This window comes from Monopterus albus, unplaced genomic scaffold, assembly GCF_001952655.1.
Source record: "Monopterus albus unplaced genomic scaffold, M_albus_1.0 scaffold9.1, whole genome shotgun sequence".
NCBI classification, from domain to species: Eukaryota; Metazoa; Chordata; class Actinopteri; order Synbranchiformes; family Synbranchidae; genus Monopterus; species Monopterus albus.
Window position 1 is genome coordinate 23,512 of NW_018127889.1, and position 11,925 is coordinate 35,436.

Here is an 11,925-nt window from a genome sequence, read left to right on the forward strand (position 1 = left end):
TATATATATATATAATTGGAAAATTACAAATTACACCCATAAAATAGAATTCACATTATACAGATGAAGGAAGCTGGCCTTTTCTGCTTCACTTTGCTTCACTCAGCACTTCAAAGTCAAAGGCTACTGAACCAAAACTTGGAAATATGGAAGATTTGTAGACTTATTCCCTTTTTTAAACAAAAATAAACCTCATTGTAAACTGTTTATAACATTTTTAAACCTGTTTATTTTGCTATATCCTACTGAATATTACACAGAGTTAGCAAAACCACTAAGAAACTTAGCTGTCCCATACCCCTGTTATTGTAGTAGGTGTCACAAACCTTTATTGGATATCTGAATGTTAACCTCTAAGCAGCAACAAAGAAATTGTGTTAGAATCTTGATATAAACCCTGATAATCCATACAGTTTAACCTCTTCTAAGGTAGTCTATTGACCAAACATTCAGACATTCAGCAGAAGTGCATCTCTAAGCATGGAACCCAGGTAGACTTACTGGGGTAGAGATCCATAGGCTTCTCTTCATGATGAGTCTGATTAGAGGGTGCACCGTGCCCGTGACCTTTGCCATCGTCATAAACCACAAACACTGCAAACAGTATAATGGTGATAATCTCCAAAACCAAGGCCACAATGGGGAACTTCACCCTCATGTTGGTGGCGTACGCGGGCATCCTGAGGCCAACTGTGGTTATCTCCCTTCAGTCTGACACACACACACATTCGCTGACTTTGTTTTTTTAGGGGTTGTGCTATGTGAAGGGAGGGAAGAAAGTGGTGTCTGGTTTTAAACTGATGCAGGTTTCGTGGTGACCAATGACAAGGCAGAAGACTGGGGGCTGGGTGTTGAACACCCCCCTCATGTAGTTTGCACGCAGGGATGGGTTTCCTCTCTGGATCTCGGAAGGGACAAAAAGCAAAACACAAATGTAATGACACCTGGTCAGTCAGCAGACGTGAGAAAAACCTAATGACTGCTCCTTCCTACTCATTTGTCACTGTCAAAGTTATGTTTGTTGATTTATTGACTTGACTTCAGACTGATCTTTTATTGTCTTAAAATCTATGTGAGGGAAGCTACTTTGAAAGCATAGCTTTGCAAGCTACTACTTCACACTGGAAGAAGTTGAACTATAGCAAAGCTACTCCAGGCAGAAATCTAGTTTGGTTAACTAAAGCAACTTAGAAAAAAAAAAAAGTAGTTTAAACTATGTTGAAAAAATTATCAAGTTGACAGGGTACATATGATGAAAATTATACCGAAATATAATACAAAAGTCACATTCCAGAAAAAAATGCCATGCAGTTGAGTTTATTACTTGAGACCTGACCCTGTCCTAAATAAAACAATCCCATCCCGGCTTTTCACAAGGACAGATTTGCAATGAATGTTATATTTTTGTTGTAAATAAATCAAGATTTTGTATTATCTGACTGCAAGTAACACAGTAAAGAAAAAAATTTGCCTGTACCTTTTCAGACCATTTAACCGACTTCAGCACCTGCCTAAAAAATGGACCCGTTGTCTTACTCGTCAGTTTTGTAACATCTCACTTGTACAATCTTAACAGCTAGAACAGTCCTCAACTTACACCTTTGTAAACAGTGTGAACAGCTCGAACACTGGTTTAAATAATGGGCCTTTCTTTTTACCTGTCGGAGCAGAAACTCTTATTTCTGTTACACATGAGCCCAGCCGCCTGTCAAAGTTCTTATCCAGCAGGTGGTTTTGTTTGGCACCGTAAATCCCGTGCTCACGCCGAAAAGCTGCACGCAAGCAGCATGGTAAAATAAAAATAAAAAATCATTCCTTTTCTTATATAGCCCAAAATAATTTGGAATTGTTGTTACAATGACAAAATAATTTGTAGTTTCAGTAGTTAACTGCACAAAAAAAGTTATTTAACTACCTGAATCATTATGCAGATATGAATGTAGTTCACTACTCCCCAATACTGCTTAAAATACAATACAGGAAAGTACTATATGCACCAACAGCTATATTGATAAATGTTTATAGTTATATAAAAATCCGGTCTGCTGAACACTGTTCCTCTTTCTTAGTGCTGCAGACTGGTTCCTTGATATTAATCTTTTAGTTTTTTTCCAGTTTTTTGATAGATGCATCTGCAGTTTCAGATACATCAAAGTGGTGTCTGTGCAATCATATATTAAAGCATTTCCAACAATTTTATTGAACCCTGAAACATTATGAGCTTCATAAATATTGATGTTATGACAGGGCTGTTGTATTGGATTGCACAGGGTTCTGCAGTTGAACCTAATATAGTGCTTGGTGAGCGGGTGTATATGTCGTTCCATCTGTGACCCCTGCAGATAGTATGTGTAACTGTGATCATGTTACTGCAGAGTTCATGAGTTCAAGTCCTATACCAAAAACTGTTTGTCTTAAGTCATTGTTGGTTATTACACATGTGCTTTCTTTCCCACTGGAAACCCCCCAAGCTTATCTCTCCTCTGACTGTCTGCAGGTTCTGGGCCAGAACCTGCTCCCACAGTGTGTGGTGACAATCTGAGGCTTCACACCAGTTTACCTCAAGCCAGAAGACCTTCTTTTTGGACAGGAGTCTATTAGTTCTGTTTGTCTTAGAGCTGAATGCAATACAGTTTTCCCTGAACCTTTGAGAAATTATGTCCAAAATGTTGAGAGGTATAAACTTTGCAGCATTGTCAATCTGCATGCGCTGACTATTCAGCCAGTTTGCAGTAGTATTTGGGAGACAGTGGAAGCTTTTTGTACGGGTGCACCCATAGCGCCACTTTTTATTTTATAAGTGGCAGCTTGAACGACATGGGGTGATTTGTGGTTAAGCCACAATCACTCATTCATCCCAGTTAACAGATCTCCCCCATTAGCCCCCTCTCTTAAGTGGATTTAAGTCGGTTTATTACACAATAAACTTTGGTAGTTTGACTCCTACTGTACCATTTAACTAAGTAATTATTTTTTGTATCTGAGCCTTAGAAATGTTTGTATGAGGATGAAATTCCAATCTTTAATGATTTAACAAATTATTTTGTCAATAGTTTAAGCTCTTGAGCCCAGAGGATCAACATTTTTCTGCTTGGCTGTAATCTGTCAGCATTTTGACAGAGAGCATGAGAATTGTTTATACAGTCAGGACTGTTCAATTACACTAAACACTCTCTGTCTCACATTTCACAGTGAGATATCCCAGAGGTACCCGCGCTGTTGTCACTTTTGTCAGTATTTTTTCTCTAACTTTGCTTGTGCATGGAACTGCTCCAGATTCTTGATTAGAGAAATGCTGGGGCCTGGAGGCTGATGGTGGTAACAAGTAAATCTTCTGTGCGTCAAGGGGCAGCATCGCTGTAAAACCAGAAGTTGTTGTGGGTTAAAGGTTCTAGAGGCTGATTTGTAATGTTGAAGAAAGTAGGGCTAGCTGTTGTCCCCTGCTTTCAGTTTTTATACCAAGCTATTTGTTTGCAAGCTATACTGTAGCTCCAATGTTCCCAGCACGATTGGGATCAGTCTTTTCATCTAACGCTTGAAGAAGAAAGCAAAATAAATTTGAGAGCAGTCTGTACATTTGCTCTTAAATCTGCATGAAATTTTTTGCAAGTTCAACTTTTATGAACTTTGACATGCTAAATTGCATTTTTGACCAGTAGCAAATCATCATTCTATCACCGAGCTTTGAAGGAACAGAAAGCCCGAGTCTCTATAAAATGGAGGAAGTTAACATTCTCTTTCAGAATGTGAACTACTGCACAAAAGAATATTGGTTTGCAGACAGAAGTTGATTTTTTTAATAAATAGTGTGAAATTATTTTTCTGTAAGCAATCAGTCTAACGAGCAGGCAATTAGTAAACTGGTAGTTAGGAGGCAACACTAGTTCACTGATCGTTAGCAAACCTGCATTGCTTTTTTTCCCATCTCTCTTGAATTTTTCCTTACTGAATGGAATTATGTTTAATCATGGGAATTAAATGGCACAAAGCAGAGAAAATAGAAAAAAGTTTGGAGAACTATTGTGACTGACAAATGGTAGTTATGTGAGCAGCACCTGAATAAATGCTTTCTATGTTTGTTTCTCTCTGGCAGTGTTACGTAGAACAATTTGCCAGTTGGTCTATTTTGGTTCACTGAATCTGAGAAGAATTGAAAATTAAAAGTGTAGAGATAAGCTAAATGAGTTTTAATCTGGACTCCCTGTGAACTTCACATTCCAGGAAAGCCATTACGCCTTTTATCTCCACTCACTCACAGCCCCATCAAAACACGCAGATTTGTGGGAAATAAGCCATCAGGCCTAAACATGCTTCATCCTTTGTCTTGGATCCTCATGAGCCATTTATGCAACATACATGACTAATGAACTTTTTTGATATGCTGTGCTGCTTTGACATGAGACTGACTGTACGATGATACTCAATTCGCTCGGCCCATCTGTTACAGCCCTGAGCCTTGCTGTAATGGCAAGACGATTTGGGGAGTGTAGGGGATCAAACAGTGAAGGATGTGGATGATAGATGAGTCTACCACATGTAAAGGTCAAACTGAGGTTCTGAGGTTCATGGCCTTATATATAATTTCTTTCTTCTTTGTTAAGGGATTCTTTGACGTTTATCTGACCAGTAAGATCATATAAATCTACTGAAAAGTAGTTTTTTATGATGGCAGAGATTTTACTTTTTATTTTTTAGAAAATCATCCCATTTATAGAAATTTGTGATATACATAATTTATTTTGTACATTTTTGACCACATACAGTTGTTGTTGTTGTTTTGACTCTTGTGTCGAGGACATCAACTTAATGGCTGATAATAAAAAAAAAAAAAGTATTACCATTTCTCCATTCAAATGCAGTAGTTAGGTCCACTTGCATTGTCCTAATATATAAACTTTTTATTATCACTTGCAATGATACATGTTTTCATGTCCTCATTTCACACTGCATGATACAGATGTCTGCATTCATGCAACCTTCTGTTGAATATTCAGCACTGCATTCCTCAGTATGAAGGATCTCTCTATATAAAGATATGTATACGTGGCTGATTAAAAACAGACCAGTTGTTGTGACAGACTAAACCCAGGTTTGTTCTCTCCATTAATCAACTGTAAAGCTGTCGGTCTTTTGTTGGGTGGGGTAACTATGTGAGCTCCCCACAGCTTTGCATGTGTAGGATCTTCAGTAATCCAAGCTGATTTATGAGGCCTGATAAATAAATGGAGGGGAGTGCCTCCAGCTGACCTTACCTCGAACTAAGGCGCTGTAAATACTGTAAAGTCTCTTATGAAGCTGGTGCTTCCACTGGGAAAGGTTTTTGTGTTCAGTCTGTAGGTTCAGAGCAGTGCTGGAGGTTTGTCCTGCTTGTAGAGCTGAAAATGCCAAAAGCTGGACGTTAAACATATTACATTAATTAAAAAGTGCTATGTATCTGTGAAAGTAAATGGTGTCTAAGGGGAGCTGTGAGTTTCCAGGCAAATTGGTGAGGAAAAAGTCCACAAAATATAAATAGTTTTATCTCCGAAACTTCTAATTGTAGAGGGACAGACATGCTTTGTGCATACCCTCGTGCGGACATGGACAAGGGTCACGCATGCATTCCTATTCATACTTAAAATTGAGGGTCTACCTTCTGCCTGCATATGCCAACAGTTTCCCAGAAATGTGGTAAACGCACATTCGGGACTGTTGCTCTGTGGACCATCTGTGTGGGCATAAACTTTTAGCCTGCATGTAGACATCCACACAGAGTCTGCATGGACTCTCAGAGACCTGGGAAGATGACGAAAGTGGACATGCGGATGCACAAAGCATGTCCTCTTAGAGAATGGATCTAATGCAGCTTATAGAATTATATAGCCACACAAAATCACCATAATCTCAGTAGTATATAGGAGTCCATAGTCATAATTTGAGTTGGCATTTCTTTGAGATGTACTTAAAAATACTGTATGCATGTTGCCACAGAGGTCATGGTTGGCGTGGATGATAAGGCAGTCAGACATTCAGTGTTTTACTCAAGGACACTTTGACAGGTGTGATCAAGTAGACTCTGGCTACTGGGAGCACATCCTGTTACAGCAGTTATAAACAGCTCCTGTTCTCACCATAGGATATCAGAGTCTCTCTAGTGTTGGGTAGTACACTGGATACTACTATACTCTCATGCATTTCACCTGAGAAATAAGTGAGAAATATCTGGAAATTAGACATGAATGGGATTGTGTTCAAATGTGTGTTCTGCATATTTCGCATTTCCAGCTGCAAAATTCTTGTCTTATTTGAACCAGCAGGTGTTTCACTGAAGGGTGTTGTGGAGACTAATACTGTATAACAAGTTAATATTCCTATGACTGCAGTGCTGCTTATTTTCTGTGGTATTTGTTTTGAATCCCTTTTTTTCTGCTCTACACACCGTTATCTCTACAAACAACTAACCCTAGTAGGGGTCAGTGTTAGGTGCGTCAAATAAGTAATTTGCTTCAAATGCTCAGTGGATGACTGCTGGTGAAGCTATAAAAAGAATTATTTGTAATAGGAAAAAAACATTATATTACTTCCCCTAATGTTGATCAGCTTAATTTTGAAATATTTCTGAAAATATTTCTTAAAGCAAGTAAGAAAATCAGCCAAGGGAATGAACTAATTGCATTCATTTACAAATGCAATTTGTATTTTAACCAGCTCTAATAAAATCAATGTGTTTGTAGTTTATTTTCTTTATCCCATTTATATTATCAAATTTAAAGAGCAAAGGAAACAAGCCAAAGCTCTGATTGTGCCATTCTGAGACCTTGTTACCAGTAATAAGACAAATAATATATTATATAGTTTCTCTAATGATGGTCCTACATATAATGCCACAGGGTGGCTAAAGTCAGAAGGGTTTAGGAGCACAAATTTTCTTATTTTTCACACAATTTTGCCAGTTGGATTATAAAGTATCTTGTGGGCAAACTATTAAACTCGCTTGATAGTAGAAAAATAAGTTCAGGAAGTATCTGAAGTGCTTAATTCTCATGGGGTTTGAATGTACTCGGGTAATTTCATGATATGTAGGCAGCAGGCAGTTCTTGTGAACATTTTGGATATATGAAACCAGACAGAAGGTCTGGGGGTCAGCACCCAATGCAGGTTGACTAAATAGCGATTTGTGTTTGGTATCATTTTCCAAAGACAGCCACTGCACCTTCTGTTAGTAATAGTGTAGCTATATCTGAACTGTTGCAGTCACTTTTTTTTTGCACTGCCACCAGTGAGCACTTCCCCAAACTTGAATCGCTGAGCACATCAGAGCAGCATATGGCAGCGATTTAGAGGCTAGGAATCATCCCGTTAGGACTGTGTATAATACCAAGTTGAAAAGAAATCTGTTCTGTAGATGACAAAAAAAATCATGTTCTGAACCAAAGTGACAAATATCACCTTCATTAAGCACCATTGATAAGCAGGGCAAGCACATCACTACCAGCAGCAGGATTTTTTTTTTTTTTTTTTGCCACTGAAAAAATGATTGCCGTGAGGTCCTTGGCCATGGCGTTTTATTCCCAACACCTCTGATCTCCCCTGGGGCTGTGAACCGGAATGCAGAGGATGATAGTGCATAAACACTCCCCCTTTCCATCCCCAGGCTCCAATCTCACCACACCCCCTTGAATGTACCCCACCCCTTGTTTCCTGTGGCTGGGGCTAAGGGGAACAGTTGCACACCCTGATAAGCTTGCTCAGAGGGAATGCTATGCAGGCGGGTAATCAGCATGTTATATGCTAGCAATCAAGAACAATCATAAGCTCTCATCATGTTTATGCTGCGGTGGCCTTGTATTTAAGTTCAGAACAATTATTTCCCTCTATTTCACATCATTTCTGTATTTGCTTTGTTTTGGTTAAGAGAGCACACATCTGGTTTTTAATTGTCAGGGGCAATGGAAAGAAATTATGGCAACATGTACAGGCCAAATACAAACCTTTAAACCTAAAATAAATGGTCAGATAATCTTGATAAGAAAAATACCTTTTTCCTACTCAGTTCTTCAGAACATGAACATTCCTTCTTACAGCAGCACCTATGTACTTAAAAGGTTTTGCACACAACTGCAGATGCTGATAGGCGGCTAGTGTTGTTTGATATGGCTGAGAGCACTCAAATGTTTAACAGGTGCATGGAGGATTTAGCACTGGACGTATCATGTTACTGTGGGATGTGCAACGAGCATCAGTCAATACCAAAAAACAGTGCAGACAGAGAAGCGTACATACAGTATAAATACTGTGAAACCAAAACCCCATGTGCAGGGTGTGATATAGAAAAATTATAGTTATGTTTTTCCATAACAGCAGGAAGACATACAGTACTAACTGACCCTCTGAAACCAGTTTATGCTTTTTAATGACATTTAGATGTTACTGAAGTTTAAATCCTGGAATAAACTCAACTTTCAGCAACAAGATGTAGTTTTCCTATAGCTGTGGACTAGATGTGCAGTATGCTAATTATAATTAAACAATACTTTGATGAAATTAGCTGGGTTCCTGTCCAAGTTTGGCCAAAGATCTGTTATGTCTGCAACATTTCAGTACACGTTTATTGTTTATAGCCACAGTATGCAGTCTGTTTGAGGGAGATTGTAGAGTAGGCTGGTGGTACAGGGGGTGTGGAGGTACTTGAGATAAATCTTTGCTTTGCTTTGTAGTTTCTTCAATTACAAAGATAACACAAAATCTTCTGGTGCCAGGCCACTACAAGTATGAACTGTATGACAACTCTATTAAATTTTAATCCTGACATTTCTTCTGATAGACGAGCTGACAAGAGATGCACTTAAACAGCGACAAAGCACTAGACTCAAACTCATAATGTCATTGCTAACCTTTATTTGTCCTTCAGCTTTTAAATGTCAAGCTAATTGTATGCATAGCAGAGTAACAGAGTGGAGATGCATTAAAGGACATGTAATACCTTTTAATTTCCCATAGTCCTTATCCTTATATAAGTACATCTAGCCTGAAATAAATTGCTGTCATCTTCTTTCCTTTGATAGCCAGAGCATATCCTGATGCCTTGCTGCCTTTTAAACACACCACCTCCTTGCAGTGATGTAGTAATCACTTTAATCTAGTACCTACCATCTAGCACCGGCTTAATTGGTGCCAAATTGAGGCGCTTCACCGCACCCTTTCCTGATGTGGCTTTATGGGCAGTCCCCCTGCCATACTATCACTGTATCTTAATAAAAACTAAAATGATTGGGCCACAATGCAGGACTTCCCATATGTAAGTAGGAAAATGAAGGAGAAGGGGTGCAACAAAAACAACCAAGAAAACATCCTGACCTAAGTGATGTGGGGAGTGGGCTTTCAGTTCAGAGGATGTAGAAAGATTGGTGGTTTGAGGCTTGTTGGTTTAACTAGAAAATGGGAGGAAAAAGAAATTGACTGGGAGCAGCTTTGTGCATTTAATTAATGAGTCGTGTTAATCCTACTATAATTGAAATATTTACATTCTGCAGAAGTGGTTTGCATCCAATGGAGACAAAGAACCGATGTGCAAATTTAAGCTGTATAATAGAATCCCTCTAAAAATATCAAATTTCCAGCAGCCACATGAAACAAAATGTTAAAATGATTTTTTTAATGATTTTACAGCTGTTTAAATGTTTACCCCATGTGTTACATATTACAGGAAATTGTTAATAAGGGCTACCCAGATGTATAGAAACCATTTACTGTATAGGTATGTTCTTCACTCTCAAGCCACAGCAGTAATAGCAGCACCATCAGTTCGGAAAGACTAGGTTAATTTCAAATGTTACAAAGAGCTTGAATTTTTATTTAGAAGATGTGTGCGTGTTTGCTTGCGTGAGTGCCGTGTTGGTTTAAGTTCAGCGTTCAGGTTACAGGGAGGCATACTGAAACCTCTACCTCAAAGTTTTATATTGCATACATTTTCAGTTACTATGGTCAGCACTCAGCTTAGTAAACAAGTGTCATAATATTCTTCTAATTTATGGTTCTGTCATAACCAGCTTCAGCTGTTACTGTATATTTAACCAGGAGCATGTGATCCAGATTTATTTTTGTCTTATGGCACTGATAGCATCTTATCAGTCTGAGATGGCAGGGATTTCTCTACGGTCAAACAAAATGCAGTTGCATGAGTTTATGACTTTATGAGTCTCTGAAAAAAAGTGGAGATGCAACTGATAGGAGTGGAGTTGGCTAGGGGTGAGCTGGTCCTCCTGGTGAGCTCTGAGTTGGTCAGAGGTGGAGCTGCCACAGACGGGCACACTTTTTCCTACACTGTCTGTGCGTTCATTCCTAATCTCTATAGTCCCGTATTTGTAATGCTCACAGCACATTGCCTCCTCTATCATCCTCCAGCTGTTCAGTGTATCCCAATCAGTGACTGTAATACCAATCAGTGTGAAATTCTGTGAAGTTGTGTTTGCCTAAAAATGTGTCGGAGATATGGTCAAAAGCTCCAGCAAAAACTGTTAATGCCATTTATGTAGCAAGGCATAGAGTAAAGATGCAGTAGATGAGTGTGTGGTGATGACACTTCCTAACATATTTACGAAGCTTAGTGCTCCCTGTTGTTTATGGAGTTAAAATCATTCGTATCATTCAGTGGTGAGCAGCAGAAACCTCAGATCATATAGCTATGGACACAGTGACCTGCTATGAATCTCTCCCCAGCGCAGCTGTTTATATTCTCCATGAAACTTAGACCTGTCATAGCGAAAATATTTATTGTCCTGTTCAGCCAGATGCAGATGTGTATCTTCACAGAAAATAATATAAAACATATGAGGAATTTTCTAAATAAATGCTTCATCTCAATTGGGACTGATAGCAATTCATTTGAATCATAAAGAGAAAAAGCATTAAAAAAAATGTATAAATTCATAAAGTCTGGTTCACTTGTAGCTTCTATCAGGTTAACTGTTACATACCTGACAGAGTTGGTATATGACCCCTTTAGATTGAGGAGTAAAATAGTAATAATATTGACAATATCTGACCTGACACATCACAGTGCTGTGGAATAATGAGAAAACTTAAAATTATATTTCACTTAAAAACAAGTATGCCTCAAATTACAAAGCAACTTACTAAAAAACTGAAAATGTTATTTCTCACACCTCATGTAACTACTGTACCAGGAATTTTGAAACGATGAATCATGAGTGGTTGACCCTTGCGTGACAAGCCAGTTCTATATGAATGGTCTCTGCATCTGTCTGACATTATCTAATAGTAAAGAGAGTTACTGTACCAGGACAGAAAAACAGGAATGTTCTGTCTCTTCTGTGTACATGTCCATCTGGCAAACGTCTGTGTCAGATTAACCTGTCAGCATCGATAAGCACATGTAAATACCTGTGTGGCTTATGTATTATTATTATTAAGGCCATGGGTGGGAAAACGGCCAGAGAAAGTGCAACAAGGTTGGAGCGCTGGATAAAATAATGTGATGCTCTCGTTCAATATCTGTCAGGGCATCGTGACTCTCTTGTGTAACAAACCAGCATTGGTATACAGTTCATGAACTTTTCCCACTCAACAATTTTCAAGAATTCCAAACAGAAATATATTTGATGTATAAGAGTTGACATTGAGTTTTACACAAAGCACCAAAGCCAAGCTTTGAAAAACAGAAGCTGGCTCTCAGAATATGTAAGACGTTTCTACACAGGCATGAGTTTGACTCTAAGCACAGTAATATACACAGTATGTAGCTTCCTTGACATAGCAGGATGTTGAGGAATGGCAGGCACCTGGTGTAGCAATTTATCATAGCACAAAAATGTGTCACGACTTTCGGCATTCTTTTTTTGACTGTAATATTAATACTGCCTGAAAACCTTACTTAATTCACTATCTTTATTTGTTGGTCAGTTTTTTTGCATGTCAGCCTAAAAT

The 11,925-nt window shown here is 38.5% G+C and overlaps 1 protein-coding gene across 1 annotated transcript in view; it reads right to left on the reverse strand.

Moving 5' to 3' along the window:
- The window catches only part of rhag (Rh associated glycoprotein), an 8,177-nt gene extending 7,428 nt beyond the window's left edge, over positions 1-749 (reverse strand). The window contains 1 exon segment of the mRNA XM_020589522.1: positions 502-749. Coding sequence (XP_020445178.1) covers positions 502-679 — 178 coding nt within the window. The 5' untranslated portion in view covers positions 680-749.
- Between the last annotated feature and the right edge of the window lie 11,176 nt (positions 750-11,925).